Below are 22,700 nucleotides of genomic sequence, written 5' to 3' on the forward strand. Positions count from 1 at the left end.
CATGCTTTACCACTTTATTGGAAATTTAAGTATTCCTTGGTTTAGAGCAAAGGGAATTGGCAATACAGGTTTTAAGACACAAGCTGTTGGAATTTTTTTTTTTACAGATTACAATTCTACAGATTCTACTATCTACATAATCTACAAAACATCACACTTGTATAAACATCACAGATCAAATTAACCATAAAGATAAATACTTCTCCTTTTGAGTCATACTTATAAAATGGGTGAGGGTGGCATTTTGATATATATAATGAAAAGGGTGCAAGGGTGTAAAGTTGAGACACTGGTCTAAAAGGAGTAATGTGAAGAAGATGAGAATGGTTTGTGTATTTAGTAATTCATTGGTGATAGCTTACACTTCCTTCCTTAGGGACAATATCACACTGAAGAGTTGGAGCCTTAGAAGTGGTAAAGGAGAGAATTAACCCATTAAACTCCGATGACAAGATGTCTTGTCATTTGGTCAAATAAAACAAAAAATCATAAAACACCAAAATGTTTGATCAAACACCAGAAAAATATGACGTCAGTAGTCCTCGCTTCGCTCGCGAGCGAAGCGAGGACTGACGTCATATTTTTCTGGTGTTTGATCAAACATTTTGGTGTTTTATGATTTTTTGTTTTATTTGACCAAATGACAAGACATCTTGTCATCGGAGTTTAATGGGTTAAAGACAGCACAACAGTTAAAATAAATCAGCATTTTTTTTCAATGGAATTTAGTTTCCATTCATAGAAGAGTGTTTGGCTCTGGTCCATAGGAATGACACCAAAGTCCTTAAAATATTGACTGCATAAAACTTACGGAGGGAGAAGTGGAAAGAGAGCTATTGGATAGGTTAGATTAAAGTGCTGAGGTGGTCTGAAGAAATGGAAAAATTAAGAAAAGAATATCAAAGGGTAAGCTTGAAAGGAAGACCATGAGTGAGGTGGATGAATGGGATGAAGGGATCTTTGGATACACGGTATATTCTGTTGAGCAGAGAAAAATACAAAAGATTGGGGTGAATGGAAAGAGATTGTGAACAAATGAAAGGATAATGTGGCCTGAAGAGAAGTTCTTATCTCCTTCATAAATTACTTTGAATGAATGAGGACAGTGGGGATTACCACACGATAAAGCGGTGTAGGTGTAGATAAACCAGCTCTAGCTGTTGGTCACTGCTGTGGAAGAGTTCTGCCTCATTGTACTCTCCTTGACCTAAGCAGTGTGTTGGGGGGACACAGATAAGCTTTAATCCATTAGACCCTAATACAGGAGTGATAAATCGGTTTTAAGTGTGTATGAAGTGATACTGTGCTTTGACTTGGACATCTTGTATGGGGAAAATGCCTTTGGTATATACAGTGCACTCTTATTATCAACAGGGATTAAGTACATATAATACCCATTGATACCAATTTTTATCTGGTCAAATATCTTCTTATTTTATCTTTTACTATATCTTCTGCTTCTCATATACAATTTTAAATCTTTCTTATATAGAAATTAGTTTGGTAATAAAAAAGCTACTGAAATAAAAATAGTAAATATGTAAATGTCTCCATCATTTTGTAAACATGCTTGATCAGTATCACCAATGATGTCACCAAATTATTTCCATCATTATGTATATCACAAACATCACTATACTTACCACACAAAACTTACTTCTTTTTGTTAGTATATATTATACATTATTGTAGATTTAGTGAATATCAAATTCTCAATTTTGAGGGAAAAAAAAAAAACAAAAAAACTAGGCCTGCCTTGAGGCTCCAAATTGGTCTTGTACTGCCTAGCAAAACTTCTCTTGAAGGCCCTAAAAAGGGCAATATGGAAGCAAGGAATAGGGAGGGAAGGGGTGTCAGTGTTTAGTTGACAGTAAAGTGTAATGACCTAGACTACTGTTTTCAAAAGGATGACCTAGACTACTGTTTTCAAAATGTAATGTTTCTGCATTTTGCTATAAAATAAAACAGGTTTGTTTTTCATTGGGGGATATATTCCTAAAGTTTGTTGGTGAAATTGTATGTTATATTACACACACAAAACTATAGGAAACTTATTTCAAATTCAAGCTCATGTTAATTTTTCCACTGCAGGCCTTCCAGGTTATCTTCAACTTGATTCAAGTAGTAACCTTTCGGTTACAATGAGACGACATAGATATAAGACGTAAAAACATGTTAAAGTTAAGGCTTAATCTATGAATGAAGGATCATGTGCTTTCTGAGGTCACTACTGTCTGAAAAAGCAGCAATACACAGCTTACAATCGAAAGGTTTTTCTCCCGTGTGAATTCGCATATGTCGACTATAATGTTCTTTTTGTGAGAACGCAGCTTCACACAGCTCACAACGATAAGGCTTCTCTCCAGTGTGAACACGATAATGTCGATTCAGATTACTTTTGTGGGAGAATGCAGCAGCACAGAACTCACAATGGAAAGGCTTCTCTCCTGTGTGTATCTTCATATGGTCCCCAAGATTACTTCTTTGAGAAAAAGCAGCGTCACACATCTCGCAGTGAAAGGGCCTCTCCCCTGTGTGAATCTTCATATGCTTGTTGAGAATACCTTTCTGCGAGAAAGCGGCACCGCACAACTCGCACCGGAAAGGCTTCTCTCCTGTGTGGATTCTCCTATGCTGATTGAGATCATCTTTTCGCGAGAAAGCTGCATCACATAATTCACATTCAAAGGGCTTCTCCCCAGTGTGACACCTTACATGCCGCCTGAGTGTACTTCTATCCGAGAAAGCGGCATCACATAATCCACAATGGAAAGGTTTCTCTCCGGTGTGGAAATTCATGTGCTGATTGAGTGTACCTTTTTCTGAGAAAGCAGCATCACATAGGTCACAGTGGTAAGGTTTCTGTCTTGTATGGGTCCTCTCATGCCGACTAAGGTGACCTTTTCTTGAGAAAGCGGCACCACACTGATCACATCGAAAGGGTCTTTCTCCAGTATGAATCCTCATGTGCCGACTTAGAGTACTCTTTTCCGAGAAGACAGAATCACAAAGCATACAATGGAACGGTTTCTCTCCAGTGTGGGTCCTTGTATGGCGACTAAGATCACCTTTTCGCGAAAAAGTAGCATCACAGAAGTTACACTGCAAATGTTTCCCTCCACCATGAACCCTCATATGCTGACTCAGACCGCCCTCTTTTGAAAAAGCAGCATCACACAGATCACACTGGAAAAGTTTTTCACCTATGTTGGTTATCATATGAATTACTTTACTCATGGCCATGATGTGCTTCTAATGGGAACTTGCTACAAAAAAGTTTGAGGATTCTTCTTGCACTGTTGAAAGAAATGAAGGCAAATGTATATTTTGTTTCATGATGATGACTAAAGGAACACTTGAATTTAACATGAAACTATGGATAGAGTTTTTATCAAAGTCTACATCTTTTAGACACTGCTGGGAAACTACATTCCTGAAGTATCCAAAGGGTTGTAGAAACCTGTGGCACTGAAACAAGGCAAGGCAGTATTAGATACAAGTTATTTGGCAATTAAAATATGAATCAGCATAGATTGATAAATAGGAAACAATATGAAAAAGGTATGGATAGATATCAATTGGCAAAGGTAGATTACTTATCAAAATTAGCCATTGCTGAACAAAGGGTTCTCCAATCCTCTTCTGAAAGTTTACCAACTGTGACAACAGCTACCACATCATTCCTGCAAAGTTTTCTTTCTCATCTTTCAACCTATCAAGTTTCCTTACTCTGCACTCATCTCATGGCATCTGGTCAATAAATAATGTATATGTTCCATCTGTTATCCTCCTTTTTGGCTATTTGTTCTTCCCCATTCCACTTCATTTCCTTTATCACTGTCCTTCAGTGTTACTCCCATTCCCCATCTTTACACTGCTCTCTGTGCATTCTTTTAGTCTCCATCACTTTCATCTGTTTCCAAGTTTCATATCTATGAACAATAGTTGAGATTACACATGACTGTCAACTTTGCATTTCAGACCAGTGGCATAGACATGGGGGGGCCTATAGAGGAGTGTGCCCCTCTATCCAAGGCTTGTGCCTACCCAGGTCCCAACGTCCCATCCATTCTCTATTTTTTTTAATTTGCTATACAAACTAGCATGGAAACCTCCCCACACAAATCATCAGTGATGCTGCTCACCCAAGACAATTATGGATCAAAGAAACATCCACCTCAATAGAACATCTAACAAAAAAAACAAATCCTAACCATATAGCAGCACATGAGAATAGTATCAAGCTCTCATTCCCATCCAACCATATTATTATATGAGTACAACCAATTGAAAAAAGGCATTCTACTCAAACAACTACAACCCATACAAAAACATACATTCACATCACTGAACAAGTACTCCAAAACTGACCCTAAACATCAGCCTACAGAGAAATCCCTACAAGATAAGTAAGAACCATACTGGTATAGCAACATTAAGGCCACCATCCAGCTTTAAAACAATATAAACTCAGAATAGGCCTGGTTAAAAAGCAAACTGCCCCAGATGTAATTTCCCCATTGAAGACAATGAACACCTCTTCTAACACTGTCCTGTGTTAGCCTTACACAAACAATACAATATCTCTTCCTTGCACGAGTTGTGGACCAATCTGTTGGCTGTTGCTTGTTACCTGGTAGTTGTACATCTGGAAGAAACCTGGAACAATAGATTTAAAAAATGCATGCAACTTAACAATAAGAACACCCAAACATACAAATTAGAATTGTGGTTGAGACAAAACAGAATGGAAGCCTTCCTTTAGTAACTGTTATATTGCTCATTCAAGAAAACCATAAATCAAAGAAATATCCAACTGTAAAACTGAATGGCCATCTCCTCCTTTCGGATAATTGCCCTAAAATCTAGGGTTTAACTCTTGACACTCATGTCCTTCAATCCTTATATCAACAACTTAAATGTGAAAATCAAGAAGAAAATAAACATACACACATCAGTGGTGAGCAGATTCTGATCTGCAGAAACACTAACCACAGTATACAAACAATTCATAAGAACCACACTGGACTATATCTTCCCAGCATGGTTCTCTAAATAACAACAACAACAACAACAACAACAACAACAATAATAATAATAGTAATAATAATAATAACAGCACCCTACAAACTTTCCAAAACAAAGCATTAAGAATAATAACATGAATAACATCCTTATAAAACCTAATAGAGCATCTACACAGAGCAACACACAAAAATTATTGGTATACAGTTCTATGCAAGAACCCTAAATCCCATCCATCCATTCTATCATATAACACAATTACAACTTAATGTAGATAAACAAACAAATAAATAAAAGGCAGTATACTACTCAAACATCTACAACAGTCTACCACCAAACTCCCTCAAACATCATTCCAACTAAGAAATCCCTCCCTCAGCAAACAATAACAACACTAGCATGACTACATTCAGGCCACTCTCCAGCTTTCATGCAATATCAACACAGAACAGGTCTGACCAGAGAATCATGGTGCCCCAGATGCAATCACCACAGAGAAACCATCAAACACTTAACCCATTCAACTCCGATGACAAGATGTCTTGTCATTTGGTCAAATAAAACAAAAAATCATAATAAAACAACAAAATGTTTGATGATCAAACAGCACCAGAAAAATATGACGTCATCAGTCCTCCTCGAGGAGGACTGATGACGTCATATTTTTCTGGTGCTGTTTGATCATCAAACATTTTGTTGTTTTATTATGATTTTTTGTTTTATTTGACCAAATGACAAGACATCTTGTCATCGGAGTTGAATGGGTTAATCCTATACTGCCCTACTCTGGTCTTACCCAGACAACATTCTATCTCTTACTTGTGGCCAATTCAGTGACTTTTGTTCTCTCTCTCTCATTTTCCCCTTTATATATGCCATTTCTATGCATTTCATTGTAGTCATAGCTCTTTCAAACCCTTTAATGTTTGGTCCAGTATTGCATTTGATGATGATTTATTTCATCTCTTTAATATTCCACTAAATAAACCACTTATTCATATCTTTCCTTTCATTCCCTGTAATTTCAGCCTCTCATTATGCTTGAATACATGTTTAATACCTTATCAATAATTTTCTGTTAGATATATTCAGAGTGATATCTGGCTATATTATTTTAGAGACGGTATGAAGCTCAGGAATGGGATAAACCCTCCTTACTGGATTAAGTTCAGAGGGATGACTAATCTAAGTCAACATGGGTGGTGACTAAGTAAGTAAAGAAAGGAGGGATGGGTGTATTTAATTTTGTCTGAAGCAAAATTGCAATACTGGAAAAAGTTTTTTTCTGTCTTAAAAAAAAAAAAAAAAAAAAAAAAAATTCCCCTTCCCCCACTAGAAAAGGGTATCAATTCCTTTGGTATGCAATCATACCAGACACAATGGATTTGCAGCATAAAATGTAGCCTACTTGTATGTAGTATACAAATCAATATTTCTGTGTTATCATATTTCTATTTTCCGTTATTTTATTCATCTAGCCAATCACAGAGTAATATTTCCTTATGATTTTTTTTAACAGGAATTCTTGCCACACCCAGTAAATTTGTAGCATCATATATATTAATATAGATTATGCTTATGCCTGTTATGTGTTCAAACAAAAATTTCTATTGTTCATGAATGCATTTCTTTTTCATGGTGTCACTCACTTGACCAATCACAGAGCAAGATTTAATTTTAAGAATTCAGTTTTCACCTGACTGACAGCTACATTCAATTACGAGGTTAGATTTGGTTCTGTTAACTTAGGTTTGGTTCTACTCAACAATTTTTTCTTTGTTTTATCACAAAGTGGAATCCCACATTTTCCCTGACACTTAAAGGGTTCCCCACAATCAGGTCAAATTTGTCATGGTCATATTATTATTATTTATTTGCACATCACATGAGGCCTCGCAACACTCAAGTAAAAATATCAGAGTAGAAAAAATAAACGGTCTTAAAAGGAATCTTTACCAATATAGTTATCCCAAGCTGCAACCACAATAGAAACTGCGACGAAAAATGCAGTCGAAAAATACTTCACTATCCAAGTAAGGAACATCACCCCAAAATTCTGATTACAAGACAATAAATTTTGTTATGAACTTCTCCAAATCCCCAGTATATTAGAATACCATGCCTTCTCCTCTGTGTTACTATATGCATATTCTGGTATTTATTTGTAATTGTCTACATATTCACCATTATCTATATTCGAATAAAATGAACATCGAATAATAAAAAAGAATTCTTGGTTGTGGAAAAGTAATAGTAATCTCGAAGTTCAATAAATACTGGTGGATAGACATTAAAACATTCGCTTCAGTTATTACCTCTATAGTCTCAGTAAGCTAGTACACTCCATGACAACTGTGTAATATTGTAATGTCGCCAGCAAACAGGCAGACATCCATGCACAAACTAGGGTCAGACTGTCTACACGGCGACCAAACACGTTATCATACTGGGCTATTTTTCCTCCGACTGTTGGGATAGATTTGCAGCATCCCGCAGCTTTCGGGAAGAAATTTGATATGGAGGAAAATCATTTTCAACCAGCATATCAGGTGACATTATATTTTCATTTTTTATCTTATTTTTTATTTATAAATCCATTTATTTTGAAAAGAAAATAGATTGCCATAGTGATTTAACGGTGTGCTGGAGGTGGGCAGTGTGATTAAGCCTCTTTTTTTTTTTTTTTTTTTTTTGGTTTCCGGGCATGGTACCCGCTCGGATCTCAACTTTGCCAGTGGTCTGGAATTGTTCATACATGAACGCAGAAGACGGTGCCCACGGTACGCCACTGTAGTGACGATACCCGTAGAAAGCTAATGTATCATAGAGTGATGTCACCAAGTCACCTCAGGTCTGAAGTGAGCAGTGGACGAGGGCCAGGATTCGAACGAAAGTAACGAAGGTATGACTATTTTTTTTTTTTTTTATATACTTCTTGGTCAAAGCAGCATGACCTTTTATCTACATTTTTCAGTGTTTCTAACCCGTGTACATAAACATAGTAAACATGCTGATGCAGCCACAATGGAATTTAAAGTAAAATATATGTTATTATAAACAAGTCATTTTTTGTAGTTGGTTATATATTTGAATTTCGTAAGAGCGTGGTGAATGAGAGGCTTGGACACTGTCAATGCACTGAATATGTATCCCGTTGGGGTATTGGCTGCATGTTACTGTGGCAAAGTAGCATGCAATTGAACTTTAGGGTCTATATGGGGCGCCCCTACGGACCAGAGCTTCACATCATTTTGTCTGTGATAGAGAAAATCTCTGTTCATAGAGAAATGATGACACTTTAATACTACGACTATCCCTCCGTTATGCTGTCCCCCAACCCCTTGTTACTGTCCTGTACCATTTCTCTGAATATTCATTTCCTTTTTTCGCCGACCCTGTGGTGGGGGAAGAGAATGCTACCACCAAGTCTTTCCACTTGAGTCGTAAGAGGCGACAAAAAAACGGGACGGGAGATGGGATTAGGAGTCCTACTACCTGTAGTCCCAAAACGGGACATTAAAAAAAAAAAAAAAAAAAAAAAAGGCATAAGGGGGTCTGGGTTTTTTTTCAACCAGTACCCTAAGGTTTGGGTCTTTTAATGTGCGTGGATGTGGTACAGATGAGAGTAAAAGGGAAGAGATAGGCAGTATGTTTGTGAGAAGAAAGATGGATGTGCTGGCTTTGAGTGAAACTAAAATGAAAGGGAAGGGCAACTGTGAGTTTGGGAGCGTAGCTGGGAGGTACTCAGGAGTGAAGAGGGGACGAGGGAGAGAAGGGGGTGGCTATACTAGTAAGTGAAGAGATAAGTAAGCGGGTAGTGGAGTGGAAGGTTTCATCAAGGCTGATGTGGATGAAGGTAAAGCTGGGAAGGGGTGTGTGGGTTTTTGCAAGTGCGTATGGACCTGGTAGTGAGTAGTGATGTACCGAAGCTTCGGTATCGGTATCGGTATCGGTAAATATCGGTTTATTTTCAAGCTATCGGTATCGGTATATATTGGTATCGGTAAAATAGAAGGTATCGGTATCGGTATTGAAAAATAAATACCGATACCGATACCGATACCTTGAGAGAAAATTTAAGTTAAATTACTTTCATTCATGAAACAAATAAATAATTATATAAATATATAAAGTAAAGGGTGTCTTTCACGCCATGTGGTTGTGGAATCATTTGCGTCTTATGTAAGAAGAGAAGAGAGCTAGCTGATGGCTATTATCCTATTACCCTTTTCGATCTCATTCTTAATATTTATTTATTGTAATTATTTATTTATATTTGATATTTGAACTTGCATTTTTCAGATAGTCAATATTATGATAAATTTATTAAATTACAATTAGAATTGCCAGAATTAGCAATAATGCCTAATTCAAAGCAAAGTGTTATATGGAGTCTAGTGACAGTATGCAAAGATGATTCTTCAAAAGTATCCTGTAATTTCTGTAATACAATATTAAGCAGAGGAGGAATAAACAGGCAAACCCAAACAACAACAAATATTAGAAAGCATCTTCAACATAAACATCCTGATGAGTTTGGAAATGCCGAATTGTAGCAGAAAAAAGCAGCTGAATCAAACCCAACACTTGCCTCATTCTTAAATGTTCCACCTACCAAAAAGCTAAAAATTTCAACTTCAACTTCTAGTCAAAGTCAAACAGGCTGTTCAAGTGCAAAACAGGTATCTCAACAGCCAACTCTTGAAGCTACTCTCCAGTACAAAAAGATTTGGGACATCAACAGTGCTCCAGCAAAAGAGGTACACAAATATATTGCTGAAATGATCACAATAGATTGTCAACCTATATCTATTGTAGAAGATCTGGGATTTGCTAGGCTCCTTAATCACTTAAAACCAAACTATAAGATCCCAAGCAGGAAATACATCTCTAACACAACTATCCCAGAGCTTTATGAAAAAGTGCACAATAAAGTACAAGGCATTGTGAGCAATGCGCAAAATATCGGTATCGGTATCGGTAACCCATTAAATTCCTGTATCGGTATCGGTATCGGTAAAATGCTAAAAAAAATATCGGTATCGGTATCGGTAAAACTTTTGGTTCTGGCACATCACTAGTAGTGAGAAGAGCGTAGAGGAAAGGGAGGCTTTTGGGTAGATATAAATGAGTGCATAAAGAGATTAGGGAGAAATGTCAATGTAGTTGTATTGGGAGACCTTAATGCTAGGGTGGGAAATGAACCAATAGACGGAGTGATTGGGAAGTATGGAGTTCCAGGTAAAAATCGTAGTGGAGAAATGATGGTGGAGATGTGTCTTGAAAGAGAGTTGATGATAGCTAATACAGTATTTAAGAAGAAAGTCAAGCATAAGTACACATGGGAGAGAGTGGTGGATGAAAGGGTGGCAGATAGAGCGTTAATGGACTCTATAGTGGTGACCAGGAGTATGGTAGGAATAATTAAGGTTGTACATGTTCTAAGGGGAGAGAGTGGGGGAACATCAGATCAATTTCTGGTGGAAGGTAAATTGAGAGTGGAGAATAGGTGGAGAAAGAGGAAAGGGCAGAAGGTAGGGAGGTACTTAGAGTGAACTACTTAAATGAGAAAAAAGGAGAATGAGTATAAGAAGAAGTTGAGAGAGGAGTGGGAGGGAGAAAAGGATAGAGTAGAACTAGGAGTGGAGGAGAAATGGGGATGTTTCAAGGAGGGAGTCATAAGGTGTGCAAAGATGGTGTGTGGAACAAGGAGGACGTGAGGAAATAGAAGGAAAGGTAGTGAGTGGTGGGATGAGGAAGCAAAGAAGGGTGTAGAAGAGAAGAAGCAGGCATTCATAGATTGGCTACAAATTAGGACGAGGGAATCATATGAGAGGTACAAAGTAAAGAGAAGGGAAGTTAAGCATAAGATAAAGGAAGCAAAGAGGAGAGCAGATGTGAAATGGGGTAAGAGTATGACAGAAAAAAAATTGTTAGTAATAAAAATATGTTTTGGAAGGAAATTAAAAGAGAAAGAGGAGGCGAATCAAGTAGAGAAGAAAGTGTAAAAGGTGCAGATGGAGAGATGATAATGGAAGAGAAGGCAGTGAGAGGAAGGTGGGCAGAGTATTTTAGGGAGTTGCTAAATGTGAAGGAGGATAAGGAGGGAAAGGTAGTTGCAGTGGGAAGCGCTAAGAAAATGAGAGTGGTGAGTGAGGGAAATAGAGGAGAAATAAGGAAGGATGAAGTGAAAGCAGCTGTTAAGATGATGAGAGCAGGTAAGGCATCTGGTCTGGATGGATGCCATGCAGAATGTCTGAAGAAAGGAGGTACAGTGATGGTGGACTGGCGGGTGAGGTTATTTAATGTTTGTTTAAGAGAAGGTAGAGTGCCGGAGGACTGGAGGAGTGCCTGTATAGTTCCGCTTTACAAGGGAAAGGGGGACAAGTATGAGTGTAGTAGTTTCAGAGGGATCAGCTTGTTGAGTGTAGTTGGGAAGGCTTATGGGAGGGTCTTGATTGAGAGGATTAGGAGAGGAACAGAGGGAGTAATTGGTGAGGAACAGTGTGGGTTTAGGAGAGGTAGGGGTTGTGTAGATCAGATCTTTGTGGTAAGACAGATATGTGAGAAAGGTATAGTAAAAGGTAAGGATGTATTTTGGGCTTTTGTGGATCTGGAAAAGGCTTACGACAGGGTAGACGGGAAGGCACTGTGGGAGGTACTGTAGATATATGGGATAGGAGGAAAGCAGTTAAGAGCAGTCAAGAGTTTTTACGAGAGTAGTAGAGCTTGTGTTAGGATTAGAAATGGAGAGAGTGAATGGTTTGAGGTAAAGGTGGGACTTCGTCAGGGATGTGTTATGTCGCCCTGACTGTTCAATCTTTACATGGATGGGGTGGTGCGAGAGGTAAATGCAAGGGCAGTAGGTTAAGGGTTGGAGATGATTAAAGAAAATGGAGAAAAGTTGGAGGAAAGCAAGTTGTTGTTTGCTGACGACACTGTGCTTGTAGCAGGATCAGAGGAGGGATTGAGGAAGTTAGTGACAGAGTTTGAGATGGTGTGTGAAAGAAAGAAGCCGAAGATAAATGTGGGTAAAAGTAAGGTGATGAGATGTACAAGGGGTGACAGCAGGCTGGAGGTGAGTATTAAGGGTGAAAGACTGGAGGAAGTGGATAGTTCTAGATAATAGGGTGCGGATGTGGCAGGAAAGGGAGGAGTGGGGGTGGAGGTAGAATGTAGATTGAGAGAAGCGAGTAAATGCCTTGGTGGATTGAAAAGTGTAATGAGAAATAGACATCTGGGAATGGATGCTAAGAGGAGGTTATATGGAGGAGTGATTGTGCCAGCAGCTTTGTACGGGGCAGAAACATGGAACATGAGAGAGGAAGAGAGAAGGAGTTTGAATGTGTTTGAGATGAAATGTCTGAGAAGTATGATAGGGGTTACTAGGCTGAATAGAGTGAGAAATGAGGAGGTGAGGAGGAGAACAGGGGTGGAAAAGGAACTGGGAGATAGGGTTGATGAAAGGGTATTAGGATGGTTTGGACACATGGGAAGAATGAGTGAAGAAAGATTAGTAAAAGAAGTGTGGAAGGCAGAGGTGGAAGGAGTGAATATGAGGGGGCGTCCTTGGATGAGATGGATGGATGGGGTGAAAGGGACTCTACAAAAGAGAGGAATGTCTGTGGAGGAAGGACGGGAGAGGACAGAAGATAGGGGTGAATGGAGAGGGGTTGTGTATAGATGATGCTGTGATGCATGAGGGGGAGTGGGTAGGGGATGGGGGGGTGAGGAAGTATGTATGAGAAAAAAGATGACGCAGCCCGAGGGGATTTCTCCCCGTCTTTTCCTTTTCTGCATGGGGGGACGGAGAGGGGGGTCGCCGAATATATGAAGCGGCCTTGCTGTGGATGTGCTGTGTCTTGCGACACTGCTTCTGTCACAGAGCAGTGGATAGGATGCAGGGATGACCCGTCATCCAGGAAGTACCAAGATAAGAGGGAGTGAGGAGGGTGGAGGAGAGTGGAATATATAGGAAATGGAATGGGTGGGAGTGGTTTATATGCCTTTTCTTTTTGGCTATCCCCCGTGCAGGGGGGAAAAGCCTTTGGTATATGTATGTATGTATGTTTTCTTTTCTCGTTCATTACACACAAAGTTCAAATCAAGTTTCTACCATAAAATTAGTTAATGAGCTTGACCGAAACCCATGCACACAATCATATTGCAGAAGGCATGGGCAACATTTTTTTTCCCAATGGGGGAGGGGTCACGACTGGCACCTAACCGGGCTTCAACCTTGCGGTGGTCTGGGACAGTTCATACATGAAATCAAGTGGTGTCCACGTGATGACACTGTTAGAAGTGGAGAGATTAGGAAGGGAGGGCACCCAATCGACGTTAGGCGTCGCCATGGAGAGGGTGTGCCTTCAGGAAGTTAAGTGTTACCTCGGAAAGGTAGACAGTGAGGTGCTGCGCCACTCCTCCCGAGGTGAGTGGTAGACTGAGACCTAGACGAATAATAGCAGTGGCTCTACACACTTACAGGTAGTGGTGGAGGTGCTGATGTACCGCGACCCCAGAGTTTGCAACGTTTGTGATTGTCTGTCCCCGCGTGTAACACATGCCGCCCACAACGATATCCAAGGCGGATCTTGTGGACGATAGATTCGGCCTTCTACCAGGAGGCAGGTGGATGGTCTCGTACCTATTGACGAGATAGTACTAAGGACGAAGTTGTAATAAGGCTGATATGGTCGACCCTGGCCATCAATCTGGCCTTCTTGGTGGCGACGACCTTGATCTATGTGATCGTGGGTGCAAGGGGCAGTGTAATCCTGCTGTACCTCATCGCTGGATCGGCAATATCATCTGCAATAGTAGTCTTTGGCTTTCCAATGTGACTGGGGATTCAGTGAAACATTGCAGACCTCTCTTGTTGGTGCAAGAGGTTCTCCGAGGGATGGATTGGCGTCGTTAAGTGGACGTCATCCGTTGCCTCCCTTGACTAGATGACATAATAGCACTCCTTGAGTCTGTGTGGATCACAACTGCCCCCTGTCCAACAGTTACAAAAGTCGCGCAACACCCTCCTAAGGGAAGTTGGGGGGGGGGGTCCAGAGGGTCGTCGCTGTAGTGAGATGATCTCGCTAGGGGAGGCGGGGGTAATGGATCTTATGGACTCGAGTATCATAGGCCGCAACAGTACCGCGTCGCACTCAGCCTTCCTACTGGTGATTTGGAAGCTGGCACAGGGAGATTACCACGGGAGATGGAGGCTGGGTATAGTCTGAATGAGGTCTGCCCAGAGCTAAATGTCAAACCAATTCCCGTAGTTTGCAGGCGCGGATTGCACTCGCCACATGGGCTTTCTAGAAGTGACCGGTAAGGTCGCCCTCGACGTCCAGGGAGGCCTTGACTTCACTCCCCTTTAATTTAGTCAGAAGTCGGATGAGAAGACAGGAAGAAAGTCTCTACAAATGTAGACGAAGGGAGGTAACTCCCGCTTCCTAAGATTCTCCACATGGGTTGTAGTGATGGTGCAGACAGCCTGGTTTTGGAGGACCTCGAATTTGTCCTTCGATTTAAGGTAGATGAGAGCCACAGCGGCTTAGTCCACTGCCGAAAATACCGATTGAATATAGTGAGTCCGGAGGATCTTATGCCCAGCACCCAACCGGGGCATCGTCGTGACTCTGGGGAGATTTGATCTCGTCTTCGTGGCTTCATGGAAGCACCTGACTTTCGGAGCAAAGGAGAGCCTGGCGTCGATCCAGATGCCCAACTTTTGAAAGATGAGCACCCAGGAGTATGTCGCCTTTAAGAGTAAGAGGGGGCGTTGTACCCGTGTCCTCAAAATTATTGCTCTGGCCTTGGGCGTCGAGATCTTCAGTTCAAGCCGTTTGTATTTCTGGGATTGGAGATTGAGTTCCTGCTGAGCCCTATGAATGAGGCAGCCACTTCCAGTGACCATCAGCGCGAGATCATCCTCATAGCAGAAGAGGCAAACGTCTTCCCCCGAGTTCGAGGGGAGCCAAGTTCCCCACCAGCACTTTAAAGAGGATGGACTAAGAATACACACACACACACACACACACACACACACACACACACACACACACACACACACACACACACACACACACGTAGGGTCCCATTTTCTATCCTGTGGATGAAGATATATGTCCCTGGAAGAGCATTCTCGCCATCTTGTCCTTGAGGTAGTCTGCAACCCAGGACAGAAGTCTGCTTTCGACTTCCAGGATAGCTAACTTCATAGGGCTCAGCGGACACTCAATTTCCTCTCCCAACAATGCGAACGGTTTGAACTGAAGATCTCGACGCTCAAGATCAGAGCAATGAGTCTGAAGACGAGAAAACAACGCTCCCCTCTTACTTTTCAAGGCGACGTTCTCAACTGGTTGCTCATCTGGATCGACTTCACGCTCTCCTTACTCCGGAGGTCAGGTACTTCCGTGAAGCCACGAATACGAGATCAAATCTCCACACAGCCATGACGAGGCCCTGGCTGGGTGCCGGGCACAAGGTCCACCGGATGTACTATATTCGATTGGTACGTTCGGTAGTGGATTAAGCTGCTAAAGTTCACATCTACCTCCACCTCAATTCGTGGAACAAGGTCGTGGTTCTGCAAAACAATGCTCTCCGCACTATCACGGTGGGCCCTTCATTGTTTTTAAGATTATAATATATATATATATATATATATATATATATATATATATATATATATATATATACATATATATATATATATGTGTGTGTGTGTGTGTGTATATATATATGTATATATATATATTATATATGTATATATATATATATATATATATATATATATATATACGTACATATACCAAAGGCTTTTTCCTCCTACATGGGGGGGTAGCCACAAAGAAAAAGGCATAGAAACCACTCCCACACGTTCCATTTCCTATATATTCCACTCCCCTCCACCCTCCTCCCACTACCCTCCTCCCTCCACCCTCCTCCCTCCCTCATATCTTGGCACCTCCTGGATGACGGGTCATCCCTGCATCCTGTCCACTGCCCTGGGTCAGAAGCAGTGTCACAAGACACAGCACATCCACAGCAAGGCCGCTTCATATATTCGGCGACCCCCCCCCTCTCCGTCCCCTCATGCAGAAAAGGAGAAGACGGGGAGAAATCCCTTCGGGCTGCGTCAATTTTCTTCTCACACATACCTCAACACCCCCCACCCACTCCCCCTCATGCATCACAGCATCATCTATACACAACCCCTTTCCATTCACCCCTATCTTCTGTCCTCTCCCGTCCTTCCTCCACAGACATTCCTCTCTTTTGTAATGCCCCTTTCACCCCATCCATCCATCTCATCCTAGGACGCCCCCTCATACTCACTCCTTCCACCTCTGCCTTCCACACTTCTTTTACTAATCTTTCTTCACTCATTCTTTCCATGTGTCCAAACCATCCTAATACCCTTTCATCAACCCTATCTCCTAGTTCCCTTTCCACCCCTGTTCTCCTCCTCACCTCCTCATTTCTCACTCTATCCAGCCTAGTAACCCCCATCATACTTCTCAGACATTTCATCTCAAACACATTCAAACTCCTTCTCTCTTCCTCTCTCATGTTCCATGTTTCTGCCCCGTACAATGCTGTTGGTACAATCACTCCTTCATATAACCTCCTCTTAGCATCCATTCCCAGATGTCTATTTCTCATTACACTTTTCAATCCACCAAGGCATTTACTCGCTTCTCTCAATCTACATTCTACCTCCACCCCCGCCTCTCCCTTTCCTGCCACATTCACGCCCAAATACCTAAAACTATCCACTTCCTCCAGTCTTTCACCCTTAATGCTCACCTCCAGCCTGCTGTCACTCTCTCCCCTTGTACATCTCATCACCTTACTTTTACCCACATTTATCTTCAGCTTCCTTCTTTCACACACCTTCTCAAACTCTGTCACTAACTTCCTCAATCCCTTCTCTGATCCTGCTACAAGTGCAGTGTCATCAGAAAACAACAACTGGCTCACCTCCCACTTTTCTCCATTTTCTTCAATCATCTCCAACCCCTGACCCACTACCCTTGCATTCACCTCTCGCACCACCCCATCCATGTAAAGATTGAACAGCCAGGGTGACATAACAAATCCCTGACGAAGTCCCACCTTTACCTCAAACCATTCACTCTCTCCATTTCTAATCCTAACACAAGCTCTACTACTCTCGTAAAAACTCTTGACTGCTCTTAACAGCTTTTCTCCTATCCCATATATCTGCAGTACCTCCCACAGTGCCTTCCTATCTACCCTGTCATAAGCCTTTTCCAGATCCATAAAAGCCCAAAAAATATCCTTACCTTTTTGCTATAGCTTTCTCACATATCTGTCTTACCACAAAGATCTGATCTACACAACCCCTACCTGTCCTAAACCCACACTGTTCCTCACCAATTACTCCCTCTGTTCCTCTCCTAATCCTCTCAATCAAGATCCTCCCATACGCCTTCCCAACTACACTCAACAAGCTGATCCCTCTGAAACTACTACACTCACACTTGTCCCCCTTTCCCTTGTAAAGCGGAACTATACAGGCACTCCTCCAGTCCTCCGGCACTCTACCCTCTCTCAAACAAACATTAAACAACCTCACCAGCCAGTCCACCATCACTGTACCTCCTTTCTTCAGACATTCTGCATGGCATCCATCCAGACCAGGTGCCTTACCTGCTCTCATCATCTTAACAGCTGCTTTCACTTCATCCTTCCTTATTTCTCCTCCATTTTCCTCACTCATCACAGTCATTTTCTTAGCACTTCCCACTGCAACTGCCTTTCCCTCCCTATCCTCCTTCACATTTAGCAACTCCCTAAAATACTCTGCCCACCTTCCTCTCACTGCCTTCTCTTCCATTATCATCTCTCCATCTGCACCTTTTACCTTTTCCTCTCTACTTGATTCGCCTCCTTTTTCTTTTTTAATTTCCTTCCAAAACATCTTTTTATTGCTTTCAAAATTTTCTGTCATACTCTTACCCCATTTCACATCTGCTCTCCTCTTTGCTTCCTTTATCTTATGCTTAGCTTCCTTTCTCTTTACTTTGTACCTCTCATACGATTCCCTCGTCCTAATTTGCAGCCAATCTATGAATGCCTGCTTCTTTTCTTCTACACATTTCTTTGCTTCCTCATCCCACCACTCACTACCCTTCCTTCTTTTTTCTCCCGCCCTCCTTGTTCCACACACCATCTTTGTACACCTTATGACTCCCTCCTTGAACCATCCCCATTACTCCTCTACTCCTAGTTCTATTCTATCCTTTACTCCCTCCCACTCCTCTTTCAGTTTCTTCTTAAACTCACTCTCCTTTTTTTCCTCATTTAAGCAGTTCACTCTAAGTACCTCCCTACCTTCTGTCCTTTTCCTCTTTCTCCACCTGTTCTCCACTCTCATTTTACCTTCCACCAGAAATTGATCTGATATTCCCCCGCTCTCTCCACTTAGAACATGTACATCCTTAACTCTTCCTACCATACTCCTGGTCACCACTATATAGTCCAATAACGCTCTATCTGCCATCCCTCCATCCACCACTGTCTCCCATGTGTACTTATTCTTGACTTTCTTCTTAAATACTGTATTAGCTATCATCAACTCTCTTTCAAGACACATCTCCATCATCATTTCTCCACTACGATTTTTACCTGGAACTCCATACTTCCCAATCACACCGTCTATTGGCTCATTTCCTACTCTAGCATTAAGGTCTCCCAATACAACTACATTGACATTTCTCCCTAATCCCTCTATACACTCATTTATATCTACCCAAAAAGCCTCCCTTATCTCTACGCTCTTCTCACTACCAGGTCCATACGCACTTACAAAAACCCACATCTCCCTTCCCAGCTTCACCTTCATCCACATCAACCTTGATGAAACCTCCTTCCACTCCACTACCCGCTTACTTATCTCTTCACTTACTAGTATAGCCACCCCTTCTCTCCCTCGTCCCCTCTTCACTCCTGAGTACCTCCCAGCTACACTCCCAAACTCACAGTTGCCCCTCCCTTTCATTTTACTTTTACTCAAAGCCAGCACATCCATCTTTCTTCTCACAAACATACTGCCAATCTCTTCCCTCTTACTCTCATCTGTACCACATCCACGCACATTAAAAGACCCAAACCTTAGGGTACTGGTTGGAAAACTCCCAGACCCTCTTATGCCTTTACTTTCTTTTTTAGGAATGTCCCCTTTCGGGGCTACAGGTAATAGGACTCCTAATCCCATCCCCCGTCCCTTTTTTGTCGCCTTTTACGACTCAAGTGGGAAAATTTGGTGGTAGCATTCTCTTCCCCCACAACAGGGTCGGCGAAAAGAGAAAAAGAATACTCAGAGAAATGGTACAGGACAGCAACAAGGGGTTGGGGGACAGCATAACGGAGGGACAGTCGTAGTATAAAAGTGACATAATTTCTCTATGAGCAGAGTTTTCCTCTGTCATAGACAAAATGATTTGTGGCTCTGGTCCGTAGGGGCGCCCCATATTGACCCTAAAGTATCAACTGCATGCTACTTTGCCACAATAACATGCAGCCAATAACCCAGTAATGTCGTAACACCTTAATAGATACACTAAAACCCACTGTTGATTGGGTATAAGAAAAGAAAGGAAATAACTATTTCCGTATATTTCGATCGCTTGCTGTGATCCTCTTCAAGCGGAATACAAAGACAAGAGAAAACACATATCTTCTATACAGAGGAGAGGGGTGAAGTGTGGGAACATGGACATGACATATCAGGTGGCGTCTATATTGCTGTGCGAGCTTTGTGGCAAGTCATCCGCTTTTACAATAGAAGGAAGTAATTCAAACAATTCCCCAGTTTTAACATTTCAAAAGGACAATGGTCACCTGATTATATAAACTACCTTGGCAGTTAACAAATTACTTCCACATTTCCATTTTGATACATAACAGTGCATCATAACATACCTCAAATAGTCCTATATAAATATTAGGTAGTGTAACAAGGAATTCGTTGTACGTACATTATTAATTCTATAATTTGTAATATATTTTGTTGATTTCTTTAATGTTTTAGATTATTAGATAAACATCTTTATATAATATCTTATCATATCCTACATTTGGACGTTATTGGTAAATTACGTTCTGACCGAATGAAAAAATAGTCACGCCGTCTTAATTTTTCCTAGACTTCCATCCATCTTCTCTCAGTAAATTGATTTCAAGTGAATTCTCAGTAACTTTGAGGTATTGTAATAGGAATTACCGAATACATTATATTGGATTATGAAGCTTTAGTAGGACATTAATAAGATGCTTAAGTCTGCCGATATTTTTATGCCAAAGACCATGTTTGTAAAAGTATATTCGCAATATGAGGGGCCATTTCCGTTGTTGTGGTCGAACTGGACTGGTGGAAGCAGGCGAGAGAAAATCCAGGCTTCTTAGCTACTGTTTAACATCTACACTGAATTTTATCGGGTGCCTGAGAGAACTAAAATTATCAATACGTTGACATTATATAGAGATATACATTTCAGTCTGGTATGAGCCTGAGCTCGTGACCTGCTTCTTAGTTTAAAGAAATGCAGTTTTTGGAGTTGCATGCAAGAACTATGAATTTTGTACGTAGTGCAAGAGGCAGGGCCTGTGGGATGGTATTCCAGAGACAAGAGTTTAGACTGGAAAGTGAAAAATTATTCGGAGAAAAGAAGGGTTTTCATTACTACTAATCCCTATAATAACATTCAAAACTTCACATCAGAAGTACATGGAAGTGGACTTGAATACAACATAATCAAGGTTAGTACAGTCTCTCGAATATGTAATTTTTCTTATCTGAGATAAGAAAAGATGTGTTTGTCAGCTCGTGCGGTCGATTACCACGAGTCTGGGGGGGGGGGGGATTCTGCGCGGTGTCCTTGGGTCCGCCCTGGCGTGCGGTTCAAGGTATCGTCAAAGGAAGACCAGACGCCGTGAGCAAAGGTACGTGTCTGCGGTTCTGAGGTGGGACGCCTAACCCAAGGGGGACTCGACTGTGGCCTTTACGCTGTACCAGATATCCCCAGACTTTGAGGTGAGGTCGGAGGATGGGGCTTGTTGGGGGAGATGTATAGGAATCTCAGTAAACGCCACCGCGAAGAAAGAACAATTAATTGAGATTCATCTTGCCCCCTGCATGTTTTCACGGACACGTGAAGGTCGTCGTCTGACTTCCCGCTGATCGGCTGTCGTTTTCTAGATATGCAGGTGGAGTTGACAGGGTTAGGGCGGGGGGGATGGTGATGGACCGAGGGGTGAGGGAGCTGCCATGGACCCTTTTTCGCCAGGTTGAAATGAAGAGGCCAAATAGGGCGGCGGGAGGCCGACTCCCTGGAAGGGAGTGCTTCACTCCCGTTGAACTCCCACCCTACCCACCTGTGCCCTACGTGATTGGACAGCCAGGGCAGATGGCCGCCGGGATCAAAGCCGGTCACGTGGGCTTGCGAGGCGACGCATCCAAGTTCGAGGGTTCCTCTGAGCCGAACGAGGTCGTCGTCGTCGTCGTCGTCGCCAGCTGAAGTTGGCCGGAACAAGGTGCTCGAGGCTCGTCGCGGCAGGGCAGGGGAGGGAGTTGACCCGCCAGACGATTTGTATCAACTAAGGGGTAAACCCCGCGAAGACCAAAGGGGCTGTCAGGGACAGCGATCTCGACCAGCCCTTCGCTGTAGAGTAGAGTCGTGTCGCTTTGTTACAACGAGCGACTAAAACGCAACAAGGGGTTGTGTCGAGGCAGGATCGAGAAAGTACTTTATCTCTCGGTGTGTGTGTGGGGGGGGGTAGCGCTCTTCCACTCTCTCTTCCGAATGAAATCGCCTGCCTGAAGTTAAAGGGGAGGCTCCCAAGATGCAGGCTGTCTCGGTGGAATTGATGTTGGTTAAAGTACCTCTGTTCCCCCCAACCTCACAGTTCAAGTCTTGTGTAACTACTCCTCGGCATTAAATCCAGTTCTCAAGTTAGTCCTGATCTTTCCGTTGCATTTCACACACACACACACACACACACACACACACACACACACACACACACACACACACACACACACACACACACACACGGTGGCGCGGTTGGTAGAGTCTCAGACTGTCAGCACGGGGGTGACGGCGGTACCTGGTTCGAATCCTGCCCAGGGCTGAAATGATTTCAGTATTGCTGCGCTTCGAGTCGTTACTCCAACTCTCGTGGGCGCGGAGTTGTGTGTGTGTGTGTGCGTGTGAGGTCATAGCATTACCCATAGATCGGTCATACGAGCTCTGAGCTCTCTTCCGGGAGGGAAATAGCTGTCAATCACGAGTCCAACACGTGATCCAAAAGACCAAGGTGAATACACACACACACATTCCTCCGCAGGTCTTCTTAACCCATTCAACTCCGATGACAAGATGTCTTCTCATTTGGTCAAATAAAACAAAAAATCATAAAACACCAAAATGTTTGATCAAACACCAGAAAAATATGACGTCAATCCTCGCTTCGCTCGCAGCGAAGCGAGGATTGACGTCATATTTTTCTGGTGTTTGATCAAACATTTTGGTGTTTTATGATTTTTTGTTTTATTTGACCAAATGACAAGACATCTTGTCATCGGAGTTGAATGGGTTAAAGAAGCCTTAGGGGCTGAGCGTAGGACTGTAGGAGTCTGGCGGGCT

The 22,700-nt window shown here is 42.0% G+C and overlaps 1 protein-coding gene across 2 annotated transcripts; it reads right to left on the reverse strand.

Annotated features, from left to right (window-relative positions):
* Positions 1-617: 617 nt before the first annotated feature.
* LOC143031830 (uncharacterized) lies at positions 618-7,487 on the reverse strand. Of its 2 annotated transcripts, XM_076196162.1 has the most exons (3): positions 7,341-7,487; positions 4,634-4,659; positions 618-3,468 (listed from the first exon to the last, which is right to left on the reverse strand). In XM_076196162.1, exon 3 carries the CDS (start codon positions 3,241-3,243, stop codon positions 2,194-2,196), a length of 1,050 nt encoding a protein of 349 aa, XP_076052277.1. In that variant the 5' UTR covers positions 3,244-3,468; positions 4,634-4,659; positions 7,341-7,487; the 3' UTR covers positions 618-2,193. The 2 variants fall into 2 exon arrangements, with proteins under 2 accessions (XP_076052277.1, XP_076052278.1); XM_076196163.1 differs by lacking the exon at positions 4,634-4,659.
* Between the last annotated feature and the right edge of the window lie 15,213 nt (positions 7,488-22,700).

This window comes from Oratosquilla oratoria, chromosome 12 (assembly GCF_046742065.1).
Source record: "Oratosquilla oratoria isolate Oo_2021 chromosome 12, ASM4674206v1, whole genome shotgun sequence".
Classification (NCBI taxonomy): domain Eukaryota; kingdom Metazoa; phylum Arthropoda; class Malacostraca; order Stomatopoda; family Squillidae; genus Oratosquilla; species Oratosquilla oratoria.

Coding starts and splice junctions, on each gene's coding strand:
- LOC143031830 (XM_076196163.1), bottom strand. CDS start 3,243: ATGGCCATGAGTAAAGTAATTCATATGATAACCAACATAGGTGAAAAA.